Raw genomic sequence first — 27,017 nt, 5'->3', positions numbered from 1 at the left:
ATTTAACCAATCCTTAACTTTAAATACTTATTGAAGAATGCCTATATCATTGAAACAACTAGCTAAAATATTTGAAATGTACTGTCAATGACCATTTGGTCTAGTGATACCAGTAGGTGATAACAATAAACTTTTAAGGTGTTTTAAACTTGTTATGTACAGAAGAAGCAGAAAATTCAGATTCATGTGTACCCCTGTACAGAGCTGCACTAAAAAATGACTGGAAAGCAGCAAAAAAGATCATAGATGACGAGCCGTCTATAGTGCGTGCCAATATCGCACAGGGATCGTATACTGCACTTCATGTTGCAGCCGGAGCAGGACATGTTCGCTTTGTGGAGAAGTTGATGGGTAGGATGGTGTTAAATGACTTGAGACTGTTAGACGAAAGAGGAAATACTGCTTTTTGTGTAGCTGCCGCCGTTGGAAACGTTAAAATTGCTAAAATTATGATGCGAAGGGATCCAGGGCTGCCAAAACAACGGGGTTTTGAAGGACATACGCCACTCTATATTGCTGCTTTGTTTGGACATCAAAAGATGGTGTCGTATCTATATTCTGAACCCACATATAGAGATTCACAAGAAGATCTGCCCAGGCTATTTTTCACAAGCATAGATAGTGGTCTCTACGGTAAGTTCCAACGTTTCTGTCCCTCGCGTGGATTTTTAATTAGAATGGTATTTTTTTTTAATTCAATTTTATACAAACGATACGACACCATCTTTTGATGTCCAAACAAAGCAGCAATATAGATGGTAAGTAATTTTAATCTAATTACGGAAGTAAGTGATTCAAACTTAAGTGCAAAGAGACACGTTCACTATCTTTGGGTTGACACATGCCATGCATTTGCGGTTGGAGGGAGTTTGCGCCTAGGGAGAAAAATTAGGATGTGGATGAAAAAGTCGGTGAATAAAGATTGAGGTTTACTGGTTACCCCAAAAAAGAAGAAGAATGGTGCTCGTCTATGACTTTTTTTTTATAGGAAGTGTGTATGCTCATAAATATTTTTATTAGAAGAACGTCAAAAATAAAACCACTTATTAGAAGATCGTTAAAAATTTGAATCTCTCATCCCTTATACTAGCCCTTTGGCACATGCTCATGCATGTGCCAATTGGTTTTCTTTTTTTATTTTATTTTTAGAATTAAGAAAAGATAACATGGGTAGTTATGTTCCATAAAAGTTGGACTTATTATTTGATTTTATTTTTAATTTTTTTAATATGAAAAAAATGTAAATTTACCATATTATCCTCATTTAATTAATAATTTCAATTCTTAATGTTTGAATTAACCAATGGTATTTTCAGGTATTTTGAATGTTTCACCATTCTCTGCCTTTTGCTTTATATATACTAGTCTCTCTACAAACGCTTCTACGCCTACGAAAAATACTTTTTTTTTTTAAATTTCAAATTTATTTTGAATTAAAAAAGATAATGGGTAGTTGTGTTCCATAAAAATAGGATACATTATCTGATTTTTCTTTTAATTTTTATTTTTTTAATATGAAAAAGTGTGAATTTACCATATCATCCTCATTTAATTAATAATTTCAATTCTTAATATTTGCATTAATCAACGGCATTTTCTGGTATTTTGAATGTTTCACCATTCTCTACCTTTAGCTTTATATATATATAGATATGAGAAATGCTATTTCCACCCACCTGTCTTATTTTCCCACCCACCTTATCTTCAAAATTTAAAACAAATTTATCTATTTGTAAAATGACTTTTAAGGACTTAGATTAAAAAAACACCTATTCTCCTTCATCCCTATCAAACCCTCCCTTCTCTCCCTCATTCCGACCAAACCCAAATCAAAATTCCAATAAAGCTTCAAAATTTCCAACTGGGTCCAATCCAATTCCATCAGATTTCTCCTCAGTTTCTGAACCCAAGGGCACAAGCCTTCTTTCTAATTATGACAGTTCTCTCTTATTATTTTTGTTCAGTGGCGAGACGATGAACATTGAGACTAATTTTCTTTATTTTTTTATTTTAATAATACTTTACAGAGGATCCCACGCGTTTTGATTGACAGAGGTTGAATGAAAGTAAGGAGAATTTGCTTGAATTAATAATTAGAGGGTATTTTAGGAATAATGGTGAGTGTAAAAATAGGATTGTATTTTTTCAAATTGACATAGTGGGTGGGAAGATAAGGTGGGTGGGGAAATAGGACGTGGAAATAGCAGCACTCATAGATATAGATACACAAATGCACACAATATTGATGGTGAATTTTTTTATAAAATAATAAATAAATTGTACATGGCTACAAAGGATATAAGATGGTAATGAATCACTGATCGATATGCATTTGAAGTGAGGTCGAAAATATTTTTCCATCACTATAAACATTTAAAATGAGGCAGAATTTTGAATAATATTCATTGTCAGTTAAAAATATATGCATCAAAATATCTCTAAGTAATGTGGCTTGCGCATATGAGTGCTTGCAGGTTTAGCCTCAAAATTGCTAGAAGATCATCCGGATTTTGCTTTAAAACGTGATCGTAATAGAAAGACAGCCTTGCATTTATTGGCCCAAAAGCCAAAGCCTTCATCATATCCACGAGGAAGTCCAGGAATATTTGCGAGCTTCAAAAGATGTGAGTTTATAATAATAAAGTATCGTGTTCATTAATTTTGTTCGTCTCAATTAGATATCTTAATTATTTTAAATTTATCTGATTTTTTGCAAAGATGATCTATGAATGAAGACTTGAAAGATAGATGGTTTGGATTGTTAAAAAATAATTCGTAGGGTACCATAAATGGTGTCCATCAAATAAAATTTAAAATTATTTGAGGGATCCCTCAATGGAAGGAGACAATATATATATAGGGGCGGATCCGTGACACTAAGTTTTTGACACAATTTTTAGGCCATTAGATTACTCAACTTTCAATGAATGAGATTAAATCTGACATAAAAAATAAATTAAAATGTTTTTCTCTCTCTTCTCTCTATTTTCTTGGGGTTGGTAAATTTCTCACCCCAAAATATTTTTTTTCTCTCTCCTCTTTCTCTTCCCCATCACGTTTTCTGCTAACTCTTTCTTTTATCAGACGAAAAAAAAAACTTGTTAATATTTCTCTCTCTTTCATTCTCTTTAACTGCAAGAAGAGGTACCTCTAGAAATGAAGTTATTCATATCAATGGGTTTCAAATTGTTGTCAATGTTTCTGAATCTTTGGGTATAGGATTTAGGGATTTTAATCTTTGCTTTCAACTTTGAACTAAGCCATTAAAAGCCTTAACACATAATATCGCCCTGGTCTTGTAAAAAGGAACTTGTAAATTGAAGTTATGTGAATCAATTTACCACCATTTCTCAAGTCTTATAGATAGTAGCAGTGAGGAAGTTTATGCGAATTCAAAATATTATTTGGGTATCATTCTTCTTCACCATGATATCCAAGCTTGTTAAAAGGTAACACAACTTGGCATTTTTTATACTAAAAAAAGGACAAAAAACAAAGTAAAAATTGGGACATTTCACCTAATATGTAGGATTTCATTAGAACATCAAGACACAAGGGTTTGAGCAGCTAGAGCAAAAAAATTGAAGAGATAAACGGAAAGAAAGAAACAGTGAAGAGCAAGAAGGGTTTTTTTGGGTTTTGATGAGAGAGAGTTAATAGAGAACGTGTTGGAAAGAGGAAGAGGAAAGAGAGAAAGAGATGATTTATTGAGAGAAATTTACCTTTCCGAGAAAATAGAGAGAAGAGAGAGAAAATTACTTTTATTCATTTATTTTTTATGTCAAAAAGTCATGTCAGGTATAATTTCAGTCATTGAAAGTGGAGTAATTTAATGGCCTAAAAATTGTGTCAAAACTTGTCTCAAACACGTAGTGCCATGGATCCGCCCCTATATATATATATCATGCATTGTGTTTCCAATGATCTGAACCATCTAGTTTTTGGATAATCTCAAAGATCATCTCTACAAAAAATTACTTGAACCTGAAACCATTTGGGCACTCAATTAGATAGTTGTTATAGTGTTTTCTTGAAGCACCTTGTTCATCTATTTTGTTAGTCCCAACTAGGTGCCATGATTTTCAATATGCGTCATTTTTTGCAAGGATGATCTATGAATGAAAACTTGAAAAATAGACGGTTTGGATTCTTAAAAAAAAAAAAAAAAATTGTAGGGGACCCTAAATGGTATTATTTGGGAGATCCCTCAACTGAATCTCTCTCTCTCTCTCTTGCGCTCTCTCTTTCTTTATATATATGTGTTAAAAAAATCCATATTTTGTGTTCATCACGGTATTAAGCACTGACTTTCTTTCACGATCACTACTACTACAGATAAAAATCCAGAACAAGCTTTAGTCAAACAACTCTGGTTTGAAGTTGCAAAACATGGAAAGGCAAAGCTAATTGATGTACTAACAAGTCCTTCGCATCTATTGTTTGACGCAATGGAAATAGGAAATTGCGAGTTTGTAGCTCAGCTTATTTACGAGTGTCCTGGTCTGGTATGGGAAAGAAATAGCAAAGGATGGACCATAATACATGCAGCAGTTTGGCATCGTCATGAGACTATCTTTAGTTTAATATATGAGGTAGGCATTGTCAAGAATGTGATAGCTACCTTTAAAGACAAGGAAGATGGGAGCACTTTACTTCATTTAGCTGCAAGATCAGCTCCGGTAAGTCAGCTGAACAGACTAGCTGGAGCAGGTTTTCAAATACGACGTGAATTATTATGGTTTGAGGTACCAAACTACACGCACGCTCTCTCTCTCTCTCTCTCTCTCTCTCTCTCTCTCTCTCTCTCTCTCTGTTTTAATTAGGACACTGCTTTGCTTAATTATTACATATAAAGAGTCATACTCCGTGCCGACAAATCATAGTCTGACATATGCAAAGTAGCTCATTAAATTGCAAAGAGAAAAGTTTATGTACACCCGTCGGACTGTGATTTGTCTACAGAGGGGAATGGCGGCTAAGTAGTTTTAGTTTAAGGAAAAATCTTGGCTCTCCTTAAATTAATGTACCAATTGTTATAAAATTGTTCAGTGTCTGCAAAAAATTAATACTCATAGTCGTACGATATTGCATCCTTGGCTAATTTATCATAGAAGTTTCTATAACTTTCACCATGATCTTGATTTTGCCTGTCTAGTTAACTGAAATTGTATTTTGTATACATGTTAATATTGCAATTAAGCAACCAATCTGGCATATGCAGGAGGTGAAAAAGATTGTTCAACCTTCTTATATACAGATGAAAAATTCAAAAGGCGAAACACCTCAAGAATTATTCACTTCTGAACATGCAACGTTGTTAAAAGATGGACAGACATGGATGAACGGAACAGCACAATCATGCACAATCGTATCAACCCTCATCGCCAGTGCTTTATTTGCTGCAGAAGTTACTGTTATTATGGGAAATCATCAAGTTAAATCGGCCCCGTTTCGAATTTTCATCATTTCAGATGCAATAGCATTTTTGTTGGCCCTAGCTGCAACGTTAACGTTCTCGGCCATCCTCACCTCACGCTATGCTGAAAGAGATTTTCTTAGTGCCTTATCATGGCGGTTGAAAATGGGACTCGCATTGCTCTTCTTTTCTATTACAGCCATGATGTTTACATTTAGCTCGGCCTTTTTTATTGCTTACGGTCATAAGGACGTCTTCTCTATTCTCGTAACTGTATGTGCAGGTGTGCCAGTGCTTTTATATGTTTTCCTGCAGTTTCCCCTTCTCAAGGACATATTTGCATCCACGTTCTCTTGCACGTCTATATTTAAACAAAGTGAACCCGTGCTACTTTAATTAATAAGGAACTCAAGAATCAATGTATTTAAATTTGTTTTCCCAGTATGTTTTTACTTGAATAAAATTTATTATCATCCTTCTGTAATGAATTTAACTAGACACTTGATGATGATCTGTTTACAAACTAATTATAACACCAAACTATGTGGGTGATAAGTTTGGGAGAGGATATGCTACCTCCATTTTCTTAAATTGGGAATAATTTTCTACATTGATTTAATTAGCCTAAAAGGCTTGATATATACAGTTTTTCTATTTAAACCTTGCACTTCTCTTTGTTCACCCCACATTCTAAGTTCACCCCAACTTCTAATTCAAAATTTCACAATTTCTAAGAAAACTCGACTATTTTCCCAAACTAACCCTAAATACACACCGAGCAGAAAGAGAGGAAAAAAAAAAAAGACTCGTCGACCTCACACCCCGGACCTCGCTATCTTACCCTCACCACTCTAAGTTCACCTCAACCTCACGTTACTTAAAGAGATAAAAACACTGTTGTCCAAATGTGTAGCAGCATTGAGAATGAACTAGGAGGTTTTGTGAAGAGAAGATGAGAGTGTAGTAGTTTCTTGGATTGAAAGAGGAGTAATCTAGCAATAGGGTGTAGAGGATAGTGACGGACCCAGTAATTTTTCAGCGGATGTGCAATTTTTAAAAGCTAAGAGCTCAAAAAAAAAAAAGAAAAAAAAAAGACAACTAAATATCCTTATCATTTAAACAATACTAATGTTATTCATAATCAACAGAGAGAGCTAAATAAGAAAAAAGAATTTGCTACTGATCTTACTAATACAGAGAGAGCTAAATAAGAAAAAAAAATTTATTAAAAAAAGAATAAACAAAATTGGCGTTTGCTCAAGAAAAAAAATATACGCATCCGACTTACTTTGGATTGGCGTACTCAAGAAGGAAAAAAACGCAAGATTCTTGTGATGCACACACACTTTGATGAAATTGAGTGATGTTAAATTGGTTTTTTATAAAGAGAATTCTCAATCCCACTTAAATAAGGAATTTCAAAAACCCAATTAAATAAAGAGAAGTCCCAAATAAAACCCAATTTGGCAAGAAGTATAAAGCCTTTTTAGAAGCCCACGAATGGCCCATCAGTTTCCCTATTTTTTTGGGTACTTTTTTATAATTATTTTTAAACCCTGGTCCAAAACAACATCGTTTTGGCCAAGTTTTTTTATTTTATTTTTTATTTATTTATAATTTCTATAAAGCAGCGCTTGGTCCAAAACAACATCGTTTTGGCCAGGCTTAGTTTTAAAAAAAGAAGCCCGGGCGCTACGCGCAGCACGCAAACGTGAGTCATTTGTGCATTTCATCGAAGAACTTGCGTGCGTCTCTAGTCTGAGTAGAGGTGCAACTCCAGCATCTCTTATGTAGTTTTTGGACGACTAGAGGTGCATGTGCACCTGCACAGGTCCGCCACTAGTAGAGGAGTTTGGATTTTTCTAAACTTTAATATGAAGAGTAGTGGAGTGTGCGTATAGATGTACTAGCTAGGGTTAAGTATCAAGTTGGATGACCTTTTTTGGTCTTTTTACATAATAATAAAACTTAAGAGCTTAATGATTTAAGTATTGGGGGTGAACTAAGAAAAGTGTGGGGTTTAAATAAAAAAACTCGATATATATACCAGGTTTACATAGCTTTGCAAGGAAACACAAATACTTGGAGCCTAAGCTAAGTCAATGACAAACTTTCATAAATTAAGAAAGCAAAATAACTTCCTATTTTAGAATTCTTAACACTCCCTCTTAAGTTGGACCATGAATATCTATAATGCCCAATTTGTGCACGAAATTAGGAAACGCAACATTGCCCAATGCTTTGGGGAGCAAGTCAACAAACCTGTGAGGATGAAGGAACAAATAAAGTAACAATTTCAACATCTTGAATCTTTTCTTTGATGACATAACAATCAATTTCAATATGCTTTGTACGCTTATGATATACTAGATTATAGTTGCAATGTACAAAGCAACGTAATTATCACAAAATAGTTTTGCGAGTCCAAGATTGGTAACGTGTGAGTCTTTGAGAAGGTATCGCAGCTAAGTTAATTCACAAGTTGCAGCATCCATGGACTTATATTATGCCTTAGCGAAACCACAGGGGAGAATTTTTTGTCTTTGTCTTCCATGAGATAACTGAGACTCCAAGAAAAATACAGTAACCTGATGCTGACCTCCTCGCTATAGGATAATTTGCCCAATTTGAATCACATAAGGCTCTCAACTCGCTCTTAGAAGAAAGACGCAGACCTTGTCATGGACTAGTCTTCAAATAACAGAGAACTCAAAATGCAGCATCCAAGTTGGCTTCCTTAGTTGATGTATAAACTGGTTTACAATATTGACTGCATAAGTGATGTCATGTTTGGTAATAGTAAGATAAATTAGCCTATCTACTAGCCTTCAAAAAGGTGAGGGGTAATACCTTATCTATTTGTAAGCTTCAAATTTTGTTCCATAGGAGAATAAACAGGTTGAGCACCCGACCATCTGGCAGGACCCGCCCCGAATTCACTCTCGGAATTCGAGTCGGACCCTGTGTCCATCCGACATCTGGCCGACGCTGCTAGACTGCCCTTCTTTCCCAAGAAAGGCAAAGACTTCTATCGAACATTTGGCAGAGTCTTCCCTGTAAAAGGATTAATTCCCAAAAAGAAAATCCACCTGTAAAGCAAGTAATAAAGAAATCCCAAACTTCTAGCAATAACATGTTAAAGAACACAAGTTTATACAGTTCAAAAGGTCTCATGCTAGTAATCCAACCCTAACATGGGCAATACTAGAGCATACTAAGTAAGTAGAATTAATTACAACAGAAGCTAGTTCCACGAACTACAAACAAGAAGTCTTAAGGAAGGAAACGGAGTCGTTGGAAGAAAAGCTCTATGTGGATTCATGGATCTTGTAGAGCTACAGTCTAGGGGCGAAAAAAAAGAAAGGTGTAAGTGGACAAAAATAAAATTTTAAACATAATCTATAATGAACATGCTAACCCCCCTTCGTTTAATAATACCAACCATGCAATTGAAATCCTTTATATAAGTATATTTTGATACTTGAGATATGTTGTAAATCCGAAATCCATATTATATCATATAATAAGGAAATTTCATAATCAAATACTCTCCCACAAACATACCCTTCCCAAGGCACAGGCTTGCAAAACATAGTATAAATCCAGTGATCAAGATATCCATCCCAAATATGAAACCACATAAAAATCATCATACCTGTGCAAGCAAAGTGCCCTCAATGCACATGCCCAACAAATCCAAAACCTGGTATACTTTCCTTTTAAAATATATATAAGAATATACATATGCACCACAGCTAAACATCTACCGGGAATGAATAGTCCAACATGGGGATTATTACAACTAAACTACATGACCGAATCCTCAATACACATGTGACTAGGGTAGAGCAGTCCAACACGAGAACTTTGCTCCCCAAACACGTACGGTAGAATCCTCAATAAACGTGCTGCTGAAATCTCCATCATACACAAGCAGACAGCCTCGCCAAGGGTTCTACAATCCACCCACCCAAGGGTGACTGGGTCTGACACACCTCCCTAGGAGCCTTCCGTGTGTCTTGCAGACACACCCCCAGAAGAGCCTTCCGTGTGTACCAAGTATCCAACTCAATCCAGATTTAGTTTTCATTTTTTATATAAAAATAAATAATCAAAAATCAAAAATGTAAGTTTGATTTCGGTTTTTGTTTACTGAACGAAGCCCAACAGCTGAAAGAATACACAAGGACCAACAAACTTGAGTTGGGCCCACAAATCAGAACATACAGCCCAATCTCATCATCCAAACCAACAAACAAAAAAAACCCATATAAGAATAAATTATTCGATATTACAGTAACACCTTGACATGCCACATGTTATGATCTTTGTGATTTTTGTAACACCATGTGGACATGTGCTAAGTAGTAATAAAGTAAACGATGGAAATTAAAAATATAAAGGAATTCATACATCCCGACCGGTTGTGAATGCTTAATGTAGTAATTAAGACAAATTAACTTAACATGAAGATGACATGGTTAATAGGGTTGTGGCAGATGGTGTTCGACTAGGCGAAGTTGGACAAGTCTGCTTTAAAACCATTGTTGGCAAGAAGCAAGTTTTTCTCCTCTCTTTTTCCTTAATCAGCTGCCCAGCAAACAACTCAAGCTTCTCCAATCTGGTCTTGCGGTTTTGGATTCTGTCTAGAAGAGCAAATGTTTGTATATTGTATGGTCTGGTGCCAATCTGCCCTGGAGGTTTAGGATTTAAAAGTTAAGAATTGAAGAGGAGAAATTGATATTTTCATTGTTTGCAACTTAAGCAGAGAAATTATTAAATGACTTGTGGAAAAAATCGTGGAAATTGAGGGTTGAGATTATTTCTATTGAGCAATAATTCGTTTTTCCTGATTCAATATACATAAATCCAAACACTGAAATTATTAATTATCACTATATTTATTCCTTTTTCTACTTCTTCTTCCAAGTGCAAGATAACCCCAAAAGGGGTTGCGGGTTTTTTTTCCCTATCAATTGGGGATGGTCTACAGGATTCATAACTACTACTCTTACGACAGGACGCTTACCTAGCCAACATTTACATGACGCGTACTACCATAACCCATCTATTTGTTTGATAATAATAATGAATTTTTCTATTATTCAATGGCCGATTAAGGCAACTAGATATCTATAGCATTGTATCTTATTTCTATATACATCATCATTCCCATAAACTAAAGGCAGAAAGACACAAAGACTAGTACAAAATGTAGAAAAGTTTTAGCAGTGAGTGAGTCACAGATTTACAGCAAGGGAAAGACAATGGAAACTTCTTACTTCTCACATTTCTTCTCCTATAATGCCAGTGAGCATTGATCCAGTCACATTTACCGGAGACGGGGTTGGGTCAATCCCGGGGCTAGCACCAGTTGTGCTCCCTTCAGGCTGATTGTTAACACAGCTTTCCTTTCCTAGCCTACACGGAAGTCAACTTCACAATCTCCTCCTAGCAATTAGCCTTTCCTGTTGTAAATCGGATTGTATTAATGTCTATATTATTTCCTACCTTAAGTAGATATCCTGTACTAGTATAAATAGGGACTTTGTGTAATCTGTTAAATACAAGGGAAATATATTTTCTACACTGATGGTTGAGGAGAACATTGCTCTCAGTTGATGAGGTGTCATCATCCACCAAAAAGCTACTTGTGGTTACATCTTTGAAATCCCAATCTACCAAATAACATGGCTTTGACATAACAGTGCTTGTTTCAATATCTCCAGAAAGTATTGCCACCACAAGTGACATCGATGGCCTCATCATTGGTGAAGCCTGAGTGCATATGAGAGCTGCTTTTATCAATCTAGTGTTGGAAGTTTGAAAGCAAATGTCTCACATTGGAGAAAACAAAAGGTTCCATATACTTTATAAGCATGAAACCTTAACATCAATTAAATAAAGATTGGTGGGCTGATGGGCTTGGTAATGAAGACTATCATGGTTGGCTTGCTTGATTAATATTAATATTTAAATAATCAAGACTTGAGCCTTGGGCCTTGGGTATCTGGAAAATAAAAGAAATATACCTAGCCCGAAAATAAACTAATTATTTTTTATTTTTCGGATTTCTTTGGCAGAAGTTAAATTCAAACCAGAAAGACATCTTTTTGTTTGAATTTGAACAGGTATAACTGATACTAACTGCTATTTTGAAAGGGTGTAATTCTATTATAAAACCACAAGTCCTAAGCCATAAGACGTATCTCTTTTTCCTTAAAACTATCTCATATTATTTTAAAGTTACCAACTGTATTGGAGAGAAGCACACCAACGTTCGCCAGAATTCAAGGATTCGGTGCTGGACCCTTGAATTATAGATAGTTGAATCCTGTTGAACTTCAAGCACTGAGAAGAGGCGAAATTCTGTCTTTAGGACATTTCAAATACGCAAGCCTCTATCTTCAATAAAAGTCAATATTCTGTACTTAATTTATATATTTGCACATTTATACAGATTTCGTAATTTTGCTACTGTTTATATTTTAAGAATTGTGCAATAATTTAGTGATCCTATAGTATAAAACATTTACTGATTATTTTCCTAACATCTAGTTGCGTCTTTTTCATCAAACTCTGTCAATCTCGGATCCACCAGCCCCAGACTCTGGTCGTTTTCATGTAGAGTCCATGCCAGAAAACATACATCATGGCATGGTCAAAAAGGAAAAAAATAAAGAAGTTTTCACAGCAATGCTAAAGTAAAAGTAGCTAGGCAAAGTTTTCCTACCCATTCAAGAAGATAAATCTTCTCAGGATCCAAGTTGTCGTCAGAATTTAGTCTCCCGCCGAGGATCTCCAAAGCAACAACCCCGAAACCAAAAACATCAGCCTTTTCTGTCAGACGTCCGCGCATTGCATACTCCGGCGCCAAATAGCCTCTAGAAGATTATCACATGCTTACTAAAAATGTTGCTTGGATTACACCCTCCCTAGTCATGATTAACAATGTATAACATAAACGAGGGCTTACATTATGCCTGCAACCCGGGTGCTCATGTGTGTTTTCTTGTCATCATAAAGCTTTGCCCATCCAAATTCTGATATTTTTGGGGAGAGTTCTGTATCTAGCAAAATATTACTGGCTTTGACGTCTCAATGTACAATCCTGGGCTTTTACACCTCATGAAGACAAGCAAGTCCTCTTGCTGTTCCCAGCAATATATTGAAGCGGGTAGGCCAGTCAAGGTGCAAGTCATTTCTTCCTGAAACAATACATGGAAAAACAACCAATGCACATATAAGAGAAAGAGGTAAAAAATAAAATAATGAAAATATGTTTTTGATATGAGAATTGGGGAGAGCTTTAACATATTTTAATTGTTTAGGATACTTAATTGAATAATCCCTCATACAGAGCAAAAACTAATAAAATCTAACTAGCATGAGTTTTCATCTTTCTTTATTTTCCATCAGAAAACCAACAGGCAGTGAAAGAAGATTTATTCTCAAGGAAAAAACTTGGATGTAACTTCAGAGTACTTCAAACTGCAGAATATTCTGATTCAGATAATTACTCTTTTGGTTTCTTTAATCTTCACTCCTCAGCAGAGAAAATTATAACAAACGGTTGCGTAAAAAACTTGGATGAACGTTTGGAGTACTTGAAACTGCAGAGTATTCTGTTTCTATGAAACCTACCAAAAAGTGCCTGATCAAGGCAAGATACTCATCAACCAAAATACGGTGGCTTCCTTCAATGCAGCATCCATACAATTTCACTAGATTGCGATGTTGGACTGCAGAAATCGTAGCAATCTCTGTTACAAATTGACTCTTCCCTTGGTGAGATGCTATTGAAAGTTGCTTCACAGCCACTACCCTCCCATCAGAAAGTGTACCCTATAAACAGAAATACAATGCAGTGACTGACATGAAAGGGAAGTAGAAAGAATCTATTTTGCTTCTCTCAATTTCTTTTTGTAAGAAGTCAAAGTCGTTACTTTACAGTAGCAGATATTGATGTAAAATAGATTTCACCTTATAAACAGGTCCATATCCTCCTTCTCCTAGCTTATTTGAAGGATTAAAATCTTCTGTTGCAGCTCTCAACTCAGCATAACTGAAAGTATTTGGTCGGGGACCTAATCCTAGAAGATCTGCATATTCAAAAGAGAGTATGACATAGGTTTAAATTTCGAAAAAACATATCAGAAGTATTTTCTCTCAAATATGCTTATCAACACTAGAAGGAACCTAGAACCGCATGCAGAATTAACCCTTAAGAATCTGCTCATTGCTATTTTACCTTCATCGTCATCTTTTTTTGATGTTTTTCACCGCATTTATAAAACTGCAAATAATAATAGCAAGATCACTACTCCGACGGGGACGCTGCAATACCAACTATCAACCCAATCCTGCTCTTCTTTCCTGGAGTAGTTGGTGTATCTGAGCAACTATCGACAGCTGATATTATATACCTGAATCACCTTGTTCAGGTATGCAACATGTTCCCTTACCAGCCCAGAAAAGATGAATATCTAGGTAATTCCGTCTAATGAGGTTGCCTTTACTTTAATTAGCTTAAGTTTTTTTTTTTCTTTATCAGCAGCCTTACTTGAATATAGATATCAAGTACACGCCTTCCTAGACTTTGTGAAGTTTGTGTATCGCGGCTAGCAGAAACCGTTTCTGCAAATTGCAATGTTACAGTATAAGGTCCATTCTGAAGACCCAGGCCATAGTATCTCAGTGAACCTGGGGACACTCAGTCTCGAAAAGCTCTGGTGTGAAATCTGCACTGGAGACTTGCGTAAGGTGGTTTCCACAAATGATTGATTCAAATTATCAGAAAAACCCGCATTGCTAACAGCCCATTTCTGTGTACTGGTTACATTAAATGTTGCTGGGCCAAGAGCTGAGTCTTCAGCCTCATACAATATGCCATCATTTCCTCTCATTTGTGGTCCTCCACACTTGGTTGAGAAGTTTGTATCTGTACAATTCAATGTAATAGAACAAGCTATGATTAGTGAAAAAACTTCAAACTAATGTAATAGCACAAGATATGCTTACTAGATTTATCAAGACATTCCTACAATATGTATACATAATGAGATAAGCAATGCCTACTGCTGTAACATAATCTTGCATTAAAAAAATAAATGCTAGTGAAATATAGAAGAAGATTACATCGTGGGGTATTTCGATTGCATGGAAAATTCCTCTGGAGGCAATTCAATCCAGGAAGACTGTAAACACAGAGAACAATTATTATTTATAATAATTAAACTGTAGTGGAAGAATCCATTAAAGTGCAAATGTGTAATAGCAATCACTTTATGTTTGAACTATCCGTCTAAAAAAAAGGGTATTTCGATTCAACTCAAGTTATGTTTGAACTGTCAAATGTGAAGTTGTTGACCACTAAATTCCTGCATAAAATCATTAATCAATCCACATATGAAGATGAAAATTTCGTGTTCAAGATCACAACATATCAGTACTTCAAATCCATCCCTTCTAATTTATTGAATTTCATTCATGTGGTATTATATATGCACAATGAAGGTGATTTGGACCATAAAAATGGAAGTGAAAGATAAAAAGGAGACATACAGTTGCGATATTGTGGTTAACCATGGGGGAAAGCTTCCTGAGAAATACTTGTAAGACAAATCTCTGCACATAACAATACAGAATGAGAAGGCACAAAAATGCATGAAAGTTCAAAGGAATTTAAGTAAGAAAAAGGCTGCCAGAATGCACGCGCACACACACAGAGTACTAGTTTCATTGCCAGTACATATAGCATACTTTTATGACATTAGGACTTACATAGTTTGACGTTGATTGCTCTTTTGGCTTGGAAGAGGTCCAGACAGACTATTGTTTCCAAGAAATCTGGCCATATCAATTATAGGAGGCACCCAGAAAAAAAAAAAAAAAACAAAGAAACAAACAAAGAAACAAAGAAACAAGAAAAAGGTCAGATGAACGACTAAGTTTCTGAGCAGGAAATTCAATGGCATAAGTACAGAAAAGGGGAATAATGAAGGCAGGCCTTATTACAAATATGTAAGAGAACTCATGTTGAACAAAGAACTTGGGAGTTCGCCTGTTAAATTGTTGAAACCCAGATCCCTGCTGCAACATGAGTGATAAGTTAAAGGAACAATTAGAATGATAAGAAAATTAATTGGTATCTTTGGGATTCAAGCTTATATATCTGCTGGAACGTACAGTATCTGTAAACGTTGATATTCTCCAAAATCAGCAGGGATGCTACCATTGATTAATGTATTCCGTAGAACTCTGTTACACCACCAAAAAAAAAAATTAGTGGACAAGTAAATAGAGTAAGATTTTCAATTTGAAATGAAAACAAAGTTTGATTACAATGCATGAATGAATGAGGTGTTAACTTACAAATCAGTTAAGTTCTTCAAATTTCTTATGAAATCAAGAGACGAGCTCACATAATATATATGACTGATTCGCCTTCATTATCATACACAAACATAAATGATGCCCAGTAAATGGAGGGGGGAGAGAGAGAGAGAGAGAGTATAAAATGTCTTAAGCACTTGCCCTTACAGAGATTTCAATGAAGTCAGTTGAGAAAAACTGGTTGGTATTGGGCCTTCAAAAGAGTTCCCTTGAAATCTCCTACAAAAACATTTGAGATGCTTGTGAATAAAAGACCCATCTCAGCCATGCAGATTTGCTTTCATAAACTGCAGAAGGTTAAAAGTTTGCCATAATTACAAAGAAGTCAGTTTTCTCCAATTCCCAATGAAAGAAGGTATCTTTCCTAAGAAAGGATTGTCTGATGCATAGCTAAAATTCAAAAAGTTGACTCATAGTAAGCTCATCCCAGAATAGAAATCTCAAAGCACTGAATAAACAAAAAACTTGCAGGATTTTCATTTTGATGAGCTTAGCAAATGTTGAAGGAATTTCGCCACCTAGTCCACAGCTGTCCATGTAACTGTGAAAATAATAAACTGATTGCTACCAATTTCGTACGATAAACGCATTCCTTGGTCATCGATAATGAATTAACAAATAAATCGCTCCTTTACGAGAAAATAATTACACATTGCAAAATGTGATTCAAATTCGATGAGTTAAATGAAGCACTCACAATAGCCCGAGATTGACTAAGCTACCAAGTTCTGAAGGGAGTGTTCCGGAGAAATTATTTGATCCAAAGGACCTGCAACAAGTCATGTTGAAGAGGTATAGAATTAAATGATAGGGGATTCTATATTTAACATGTCCCAATAGAGCATTTCTCAGTTGTCTTTGCTTACAGCATAGTCAGCTCCTTAAGGTTTCCAAGGTCCTTGGGGATGGGCCCAGAGAATGAATTGTGGGCAATTGACCTGAATGGAAATATCAATTAAAGATATTAGCACCCGTTTAAAATTCAGGATAAAACAGAGTAATTTTATGTATAGTACTATGTGCTTCTTTGGCCATATGGTATAACTCACTTGGGAGTCTATGTTTAACTACTTACAATACTGTCAACGCAGACATATTGCCGATGAATGCTGGTAGTGGACCGGTGAAATAGTTCAGATCAAGTTTCCTACAAGAATTGAAACAAAATGCAATGACCAGCTATTAATCTCTGAGTATAAAAAATATTCGTGACAAAATGCAATGTTCTGCTTAGTTTTCTAAACTTGAAAATTAATTGATTTGCTACAGTCAACAACACAAGACTAAAGAATATGGAGAGAGAGAGAGAGAGAGAGAGAGAGGGGAGGGTAATAACATACAGTTTGGTAATGTGGCAGGTAGTATTTTTGTCGTAAGTACAGTCACAAGTGATGGCTGGATTATTCTCTGGCTTTTCAAACTCGCTTCCATTGATGGCAAATCCAATGCATTGCTCTCCTCCACTGATAGGCAGGGCTTGCATGTCCCATTGCTTGAATATTGAGATCAAGGCCGTCACTGCATTCTCAATTCAATCATTGCGTACACATCAATAACATATTTATGCTATACCTGAAAGATGGCTAGTACCTTCGGATGGATCGGTAGTAGCATTTTGAGCCATGGACACATGAAACCAGAAGCAGCTGAGAAAGCATAGACTGCAAAAAGAAGCCAAAGGACGCTGAAAGAGGCCATTGTTGTTTCAGACTTTCAGTCAATCTCAGTGTTCGAAAAATCGGCGTAGGCGGGAGGCTAGGTGGCTCGGCGGTCGCTAGGCAGGCTCAAGGAGACTAGGCTGTCTCTGGGAAGGCGCGAGGCGGCTAGGCGGTAGCTAGGCGGGCGCTAGGCGGCTAGGCGGTTGCTAGGCGGTATCTAGGCGAGCGCTAGGCGGCTAGGCGGCTAGGCGGTTGCTAGGCGGTATCTAGGCGAGCGCTAGGCGGCTAGGCGGCAGCTAGGCGGGTTGGGTCTTTTTTCGTTGCCGAACCCGGAGGACGAAGCAGCCGAAACCAAAGAAAACAAATTGAAGCTTGAGTTGATAGAGAAGCGAAATGGCTTGACTGCGAGTGCAAGTTCCGTACTCTGCGAGTGCAAGCTTCGTGTTCGTGTGGAAGAGCTGCGCGGCTATACGTTTAAGATATTCGAATGTCTTTGAATCAGCAATAAAGAAACAAGGCCTTATTGGATATTTTGGACGACAAAATGTCAAATTGTCAAGGATGATGAATTCCGAGCAGTTTGATGATGTGGAAACTGAGCCCTACTATTAATAACGTCATCATAGAATCGATTTTTTTAACAAAATTATTCTTTTACTATATAATTATTCTTCTTTTATTTGACACAAGTTTTCAACCATTAGATTAGAGTACAATGAATGGCTAAAATTAAACAAACTAATTTTTCATATATTTTTTTAAAATATAATTATACATTGTAATTAATTTTTTATTGACTTTCCCATTCCATTTTCTCTCTTTGTATTAATATTTGTCTTTTTTTTTTATACCCCCTGAAAATGTATTTGAGTCTCACTTTGCCCTCTGAATAAGAACAGATCCATGTACAGGCTAGGCTGGGCTCTAGTATGGTGTAAATTTGTTAAAATACTAAACTTAGTACAAATTTTATAAGCTAATCCTACTCCAAAAAATATTAACCCACAATCTCTTTGTCTTCTAGCCTGTGATGGTTTTTTGTTTAATATTAGCTCACCTCTTTTGACTATAAAAAAAAAAATTATTTATGACTGCTTTTGGAACAAATAACATGGTAGTAATAATAAATTACTATAAAAACAAAATGGGAAATATTTAATGTCTACCAATATGAAATTTTAATATTTTTTTCATGCAATATGTTCCCTAGCTAGTAGCCGTAAACCCCCTTTCCTTTTTTGCCAAAATAAACTGCAAACCCCTCTTCTTTGGATTTTACAAGTACCAACTAATTAAGTGGTTTTGAAGTTTAAACTCCAAGGCTTGAGGTTAAATAATGGCTGGTCTGGCCCCTCTGTAGTTTGGATTGCTTCTGTTGAATTGCATTTGCATCGCTTCTTCTAGCTGGGTAGTATTTGCCTCACTTTGCTTCATTTTTTTTCTTAAAGATGTTATTTTATTATTTTATTTGTTACTTTCTGGTTTTGAAATATTTTAAATGCTATTATATTATTATTATTATTATTATTATTATTATTATTATTATTATTATTATTATTATTTTACTTGGAGTCTCCAAAGCCAAGAAAAATATTAGCCCACATTCCTCGATCCGTCCTTGCCCTTGAAACTCATTTTGTCTCACTGTACTTCCTTTTCCACACATATTTGCCTTACTCTGCCTCGATTTCGGTGAGGCCAATAACTTAGGATCAAAAAAATTAAAAATTCAATTAAAAATAAGATTAAATATTTAAAACATAATGTATATTAATTGATTTTTTAATTTTTAATTAATATTTTGACCGGAATTTGTTGGCCTCGCGGGAATCTAAACAAAGTGAGACAAATACATGTGAAAAAAAGAGTAAAGTGACACAAAATGAGTTTCAAGGGACAAGGGGAGACTCAAATACACTTTCAGGGGGCATGTCATAAAATAAGCCTTAATATTTTGGGAGCTTTAAGCCCTATTTATGTCACATCCCGGGATCGGCTCCGTTGTAGCACGATATTGTCCGCTTTGGGCCCCCCTCTCTGCCCTCACGGTTTTGTTTCTGGGAGCTCACGAGCAACTTCCCAGTGGGTTACCCATCCTGGGATTGCTCTGGCTCCTAACTCGCTTAACTTCGGAGTTCCTACGACTTCGAAGCTAATGAGCTCCCAAAAGGCCTCGTGCTAGATGGATGCGGGTGTGCACATATAAGGCACATCACCCCCTCTCCGTTGGTTGATGTGGGATCTTACAATCCACCCTCCTTAAGTGCCCGACGTCCTCGTCGGCACACTCGCACCACACGGCAGAGTGACTCTGATACCAAATTGTCACATCCCGGGATCGGCTCCGCCGTAGCACGATATTGTCCGCTTTGGACCCCCTCTCTGCCCTCAAAGTTTTGTTTCTGGGAGCTCACGAGCAACTTCCCAGTGGGTACTTCGGAGTTCCTACGACTCCGAAGCCAGTGAGCTCCCAAAAGGCCTTGTGCTAGATGGATGCGGGTGTGCACATATAAGGCACATCACCCCCTCTCCGTTGGTTGATGTGGGATCCTACAATCCATCCCCCTTAAGGGCCCGACGTCCTCGTCGGCACACTCGTACCACACGGAAAAGTGGCTCTGATACCAAATTGTCACATCCCGGGATCGGCTCCGCCGTAGCACGATATTATCCGCTTTGGGCCCCCTATCTATCCTCACGGTTTTGTTTCTGGGAGCTCACGAGCAACTTCCCAGTGGGTCACCCATCCTGGGATTGCTCTGGCCCCCAACTTGCTTAACTTCGGAGTTTCTACGACTCCGAAGCCAGTGAGCTCCCAAAAGGCCTCGTGCTAGATGGATGCGGGTGTGCACATATAAGGCACATCACCCCCTCTTCGTTGGTTGATGTGGGATCTTACAATTTAGTATCCTACTTAAAAAGGTAAATTCAAAAACTATGATTCTTGTTAAAAACATGAGTTTTCAAAGAGTGATTTTAAGATGATAAACTTGTTTGGTATTGAACTCCAAACTATTTTCAAGATCTAAAAAAATTGAAATTAAATGAGCCCAAGAGAATATGTTTTTTATGACAACATAAGTTAAATGAGCTCAAGAAACACTATGGCCAAAATACAAGGATGGGATTTTGCTTCATCTTTTGTATTGGCTTATATAAGCCACACTTAGACCGTTTTCTTTCTAGGGTTTGAAGAATCCAACTTTGGAGTGGGTTTGAGAGGAGAGAAATCTCCACTCTACCATGCTAGAACCAGGCACCAAGAGGAGAGGGCTAGCACCTTACCTCCTCTTGGTCATCTTCTTCATCTCTTACACTACGTTTGTGTGTATGAACCAGAGGGTATCTACTTTGGTACCTTGTGAAGACTCTATGAAGCAAGCAACAAGGAAGAAGGTCTTTCCAATGGTGAAAACTTGGAGACCATCCAAGAGAGCTTCAAGGATAAGAAAGTCTCATCCTTTCCTCCCTTTCTTTTGTGCATAAGTGAGATTAGACCTAGAAAGATACTTGGAATTTATTAGCATTAGGCTTAATAAGATCTAAAAGTCACTTCCGCCTCTTTGAATGTTTGATTCATTTATGTTGTAGCTTAAAATCCATAATTTTAAATTTAAGTGCATGTTTCCTTCAGAGGGTGAGTTATGGAGTCTCCTTAGAGGTTTGCAAATGCCTTGGGCTAAGGGTATTATAGGACCCTTGATGTTGAATGTGACTCTTCTATCTGTTGTTTCTCTGATGGCTAAGGCTTCTGGAGAAATGAGGAAACAAGTATGGAGACAGTGAAGAAGTTCTTGGAGAAATAAGGTGAAATGGCAATGACAATGGATGGGCTGCAGGACAAGTTCTTTGAGTCCTTTATCATGGAAGGCATTAAAGTTGATCTCCTTGAACCCGGTCGTATTGTTTGCTCCTTCAAAGTACCCCCTCGTTTACTGAAAGGAGGCAATTTCATGCATGGTGGAGCTTATGCTTAGCCTAGTTAGGAAGTTGAGATTGAGGCCAAGGCTTTACGAGTTTAGAAGGCTGTTGATGTTGCCAGTGTTGAGTTAAGGAAGAAGAAGACATGCTCAGGGCCATCATACCAAGTACCTTGCTCTCGCTAGCAAAATCTGAACAACTTGGAAGTTGGAACCGAGACAATTCAGTCTGTGTTCCTATGTAAAGATTTTTCGACATTGAATAAATTTAACTGAATTATATAAATTCACAGTTTGAGATACAAACCAATGGTCAAATTTTCATCAGACTCGTATATAATATTGAGAAGTCTTTTGGTGTTGTCAATGTTGGGGAAATATTGTTGTCACTGGTGCTTCTCTCTACACTAAATAAAGTGTGGACAGCTTGGAACCAACCATTCAGTGTTTCGATTTACAAATTTGTGCTCATGATTATAGTTCACATAGTTTGACATGCAAGCTATGCTCAATTGCATCGCTCCTCAGACTGATACCAATTCAAAAAAGTTAAAAAAAAAAAAAAACCATAAGTTTTAATTGCTTAACCTTTTGATTGTAACATGATACAACTGAATCATGAAAAAAGAATTGACTATTTGAGTCATAATTCATCAAAATCGCGTTCCTCATCGTAATTGTATTCGTCATCATAGTTGCATCCATTATGTTCGTCATTTGCAACATATGTATCATCATCATGGCCTTATCTTGTAAGTCTTTACTAAAGCTTTATACAATAATACTAACCTTGTTCAGCCATTGTAGCAGTAGAGTATCTTGATTTCGTCTAGAGAGTCTTCTACCCTATGCAGCACTTTAGTTTCTCTTTCTATTAAATAGGGTGAGATCTGATTTGAGAGAGTATTTGCTGCAAGGGGAGGGACCTCTATTTATATGTGCATCACTCATAAAGCTTTGCCTATCAAGAAGCGTTTGAGTGTCCTTTTTGCATTAGAATAGGTTTGTTTCAATCCATGTTATATTAGGAATCCTGATAATACTTGTGTTTAACTTTAATAAGCTTTGTACAAGTATTATCTCATAAGGATTGAGTCCTATTTCCTGATCAAACCAAAACTCGAATCCTCTTGGGATTAGAAGATCATCTTTTATGGGCTGAGACAATAAATCGTCTTACATTCTCCCACTTGATCGATTAATCCCAAAGTTTTGTGTTGATCACTTAAGGCCTTTGTGAAATATAACTCAAACTGATTCCATCAAGCAATTGTCAATTTTAAAGAATGAAAAGGAACCATCAAGACTTCACTGGATATCTAATGCTCCAGGATCTTTATAATTACATTAATCATTCTTTAAAACCACATAAGCTTCAATCAAGATTAAACAGAAAAATAAACATGTTCTACTGTAAAGCTTTATGAACATGTTCATTCAATGTCCCTTAATTTGACTACTAAGGTCTTATCACTTTTAAAATGATATCCTGTCATGAATGAAAACCGTATGCAGATATCTTTAGCTAGCTTTCTGCTTAATTCATTCAAGTATTTATAAGCATATACATATATAACATTTAAGCATGTAAACTGTTTTAATGAGAAAACTTCATTTCTGAATCACAAAATAAAATAAACATCCATCGAAAACCATAACCAACTGTGAATTAAGGCTATAACAGAAAACTACTCAAAACTTAACAAGGCTCCCACTGATTTAAGCATTCAAATCATTCCTTAATCCCATGCTCATAACATGCCTGTGAAACACTGCATTTGGGATTCCTTTTGTGAGAGGGTCTGCAATCATTCTGTCTGTACTGATATGACTTATATTAGTATAGCCTTGAGCAATTTTCTCCTTCATTATTATGAACTTGACATCCAACAGTCTCGAACCCTTTGTTCTTTTGTTTCCTTTTGCAAACAAAACTGCTGCATTGTTGTCATTCCATATTTGAATTGGTCTGTGTATTGATTCAACCACATTCAAGCTGATGATGAAATTTCTTAACCATATGGCTTGAGAGGTAGCTTCATAGCATGCTAGAAACTCAGCAAACATAGTTGAACCTGCTGTCAGAGGTTGTTTTACACTTCTCCACGACACTGCACCTCCGCCAAACATAAACACAAAACCTGATGTAGATTTTAAGGAGTCTTGACATCCTGCAAAATCAGCATCTGCATAACCTTGTAATTCCAGTGTATCACTTCTTTTGAATGTCAGCTTGTAATCTTTTGTCCTTTGCAAATATCTTAACACTCTTTTCCCTGCAATCCAGTGAGCTTGTCCAGGATTAGACTGAAATCTTCCTAGCACACTGACTGCAAAGGCCAAGTCAGGTCTGGTACCAACCTGCGCATACATTAAGCTTCCAACTAGTGAAGCATATGGTTTATCAACCATTTCCAGCTTTTCTTGCTCAGTCTCAGGTGCTTGTTCAGTGCTCAGTTTATCCCCTTCTGAGATAGAAATGTCACTTCCTGTGCAGTTTTGCATATTGAATCTCTTGAGCACCTTTTCTATGTAGGATTTTTGTGATAGTCCAAGTACCCCATTCTTTCGATCTCTGCTTATATCTATGCCTAAAACATATGATGCCTCAGCTAGATTAGTCATTTCAAAGTTCTTAGATAGGAAATTCTTGCAGTCATGTAGCATGGTGAGGTTTGTGCATGCTAGTAGAATGTCATCCACATACAGAACTAGTATAATGAAATGTCTCCCACTCATCTTCATGTATATGCATTCATCTAAAACATTCTCAACAAAACCAAAATCTTTCACTACCTTATTGAACTTTAGGTACCACTGTCTAAAGGCTTGTTTTAATCCATAGATTGATTTGCATAGCTTGCAGACCAAACTTTTTCCCCCTTCTTGAACAAAACCTTCAGGTTGTACCATGTATATGTCTTCTTCCAAATCTCCATTTAGAAAAGCTGTTTTGACATCCATCTGGTGCAAGTGGAGGTCAAAATGTGCTACAAGGGCAATAATAACCCTTAATGAATCTTTGGTTGAGACTGGTGAGAAAGTCTCATTAAAATCTATTTCTTCTTTCTGTGTGAATCCCTTTGCAACCAACCTTGCCTTATACCTGTCTATCTGTCCTTTTGAGTCCAATTTCGTTTTATATACCCACTTACAACCAATTGGTTTGCAACCTTGGGGTAAAGTTACAAGCTTCCAGACTCCATTTTTCTCCATTGGATTCAGTTCTGATTTCATTGCTGCAAACCAGTTTTCTCTCTTTTCACTTGTCATGGCCTGTTTGAAGGTTGCAGGATCTTCTATGATATTCACATCATGTTCTGCTCCCTGCAAGTACACAAAATAATCATCTCCTAAAGCAGGTTTTCTTTGCCTTTGTGATCTTCTTAGTTCCACGTTAGGTTCTGGATTTTCTACTTCAGGTGCTTGAGCCATGACTTGGTTTTCTGCTGGCAGTGCTTGATCGTCATTTAATTCCATTGGTTCTGCAGTTTCAAGTCCATTTGTATTGATCTCATCAGTGTGTACCAGCTGAGTATTGCTTGAATCAATTTGAGGTAGTCTGACAATATCTTCATTCGAAATCTGTGGCATGTCATGGTTCAAGGTTATTTCTTCAAAACTGAAACTTTCCTCCTCATCTATTTCTTGGTCAGTTTCTATAAAGACTGCTCTTGAGGTTTCTATGAATCTGGTAGTGTGTTTGGGGCAATCAAATATATATCCCTTTGTTCTTTCAGGATAGCCAACAAAATAACCACTTATGGTTTTTGGATCCAACTTCTTTTCTACAGGATTGTAAGGTTTTGCTTCTGCTTTACAACCCCATACTTGCAGATGTTTAATGCTAGGCTTCCTTCCATTCCAAACTTCATAGGGGATTCTATTTATGCTTTTGGTTGGAGTTCTATTTAGAATGTAATTTGCTGTTTTTAAGGCTTCTCCCCAAAGAAAAATTGGTAAATTTGTACAGCTCATCATGCTTCTTATCATGTCTTTCAAGGTCCTATTTCTTCTTTCTGAAATTATATTTTGCTGAGGTGTACCTGGATTGGTATACTGAGCTATGATTCCTTCTGAGCAATGTAGGTTTCCTTGAGAGATTTAAATTCTTTAGGCAATGAATTTAGTGCAAAATGGACCATCATATCTTCATCTACTGTCATATCCAATTCCTGTAGTTTTGGCCCTAAGTCAATCAAGTTCATGATATGAGCTCTCACATAACCTTGCCCATCATATTTCATATCAATCAATTGATTCAGCAAGGTACTCTTGACAGCTTTTTCGGATTCCTTAAACCTCTGTGCAATTGCCTCATAGTATTGCTGTGCATTCTTAGATTTAGGAATACTTCCTTTCACTGATGAAGACATAGCCCTTTGCATGATTAACATAGCCATCTTGTTTGCCTTTTCCCAGTTGGCAAACTTAGTCTTTGTTTCAGCAGAAGCATCTGCAGCTGGTTCTTGAGGAGGTTTCTCTTTGAGCACAAAATCGTAATCCAGAAAGCCTAAAGATATTTCCAGATCCTATTTCCACTTGCTATAATTCGATCCAGTCAAGGTTTCGATGGAGTTGTGATTCATTGTAAAATTTGCAGTACAAATTAAACAAAATTGTCCCTAAATCTTTACTTAAACATGTCAACTTATACATGTGGGTTTAAGTTTAACGTGTTCCAAAACCCTAAACGGTTAACTATACAGGCTTCCTGCGCAAGTAACTCACATCTATGGATGTAAAGATACTTACAAGCCAGTGCAACTAACTCTCCAGATTGTTCCATCAGTGGTGATCAATCTGTAAAATTTCCACCTGTGGATGGAGAATCATATAGAAGGCTACAAACACTGATGCAATTTTCTGACCAAACTGTCAAATTCAAGAACTCCTACATAGCCTGAGCAGCTGTGGCTTACTCATTCCGCATAGCAGTTTTCAAATTATTGGTCAAAACTTGATGAGCAGAGATAACCTTATGCTTTTAACGGTTAAGATTTTTAAAACAAGGAAAAACTGCATACTTTTATAGCTTATGATCAAATGGTTAGATTAAAGGACAAAAGCCTAGAGCTCTGATACCACATGTAAGTCTTTACTAAAGCTTTATACAATAATACTAACCTTGTTCAGCCATTGTAGCAGTAGAGTATCTTGATTTCGTCTAGAGAGTCTTCTACCCTATGCAGCACTTTAGTTTCTCTTTCTCTTAGATAGGGTGAGATCTGATTTGAGAGGGTGTTTGCTGCAAGGGGAGCGACCTCTATTTATATGTGCATCACTCATAAAGCTTTGCCTATCAAGAAGCGTTTGAGTGTTCTTTTTGCATTAGAATAGGTTTGTTTCAATCCATGTTATATTAGGAATCCTGATAATACTTGTGTTTAACTTTAATAAGCTTTGTACAAGTATTATCTCATAAGGATTGAGTTCTATTTCCTGATCAAACCAAAATTCGAATCCTCTTGGGATTAGAAGATCATCTTTTATGGGCTGAGACAATAAATCGTCTTACATACCTGGCTTCAGCCTCTTCACTGTATCCATTACTTTCATGCTCAAAATCATCATCATCATGGCTACCTTCAAAACTGTTATTCTCATTTGACAGTTGCATATCACCAT

The 27,017-nt window shown here is 36.6% G+C and overlaps 2 protein-coding genes and 1 pseudogene across 2 annotated transcripts; 1 reads left to right on the top strand and 2 right to left on the bottom strand.

Annotated features, from left to right (window-relative positions):
* Positions 88-6,498, top strand: LOC18786694 (ankyrin-2). The gene is made up of 5 exons (XM_007220297.2): positions 88-112; positions 163-633; positions 2,475-2,624; positions 4,336-4,745; positions 5,222-6,498. Exons 1-5 carry the CDS (start codon positions 88-90, stop codon positions 5,810-5,812), a joined length of 1,647 nt encoding a protein of 548 aa, XP_007220359.2. The 3' UTR covers positions 5,813-6,498.
* On the bottom strand, positions 10,652-22,191 carry LOC18786905 (annotated as a pseudogene).
* Positions 25,454-27,017, bottom strand: LOC18787416. Its single transcript, XM_020556588.1, has 2 exons — positions 26,912-27,017; positions 25,454-25,902 (listed from the first exon to the last, which is right to left on the bottom strand). Exons 1-2 carry the CDS (start codon positions 27,015-27,017, stop codon positions 25,454-25,456), a joined length of 555 nt encoding a protein of 184 aa, XP_020412177.1.

Source organism: Prunus persica, chromosome G2, assembly GCF_000346465.2.
Source record: "Prunus persica cultivar Lovell chromosome G2, Prunus_persica_NCBIv2, whole genome shotgun sequence".
NCBI lineage: Eukaryota > Viridiplantae > Streptophyta > Magnoliopsida > Rosales > Rosaceae > Prunus > Prunus persica.
Note: the sequence above shows the minus strand (reverse complement) of the source record. Positions and strands in the feature narration are given on the sequence as shown.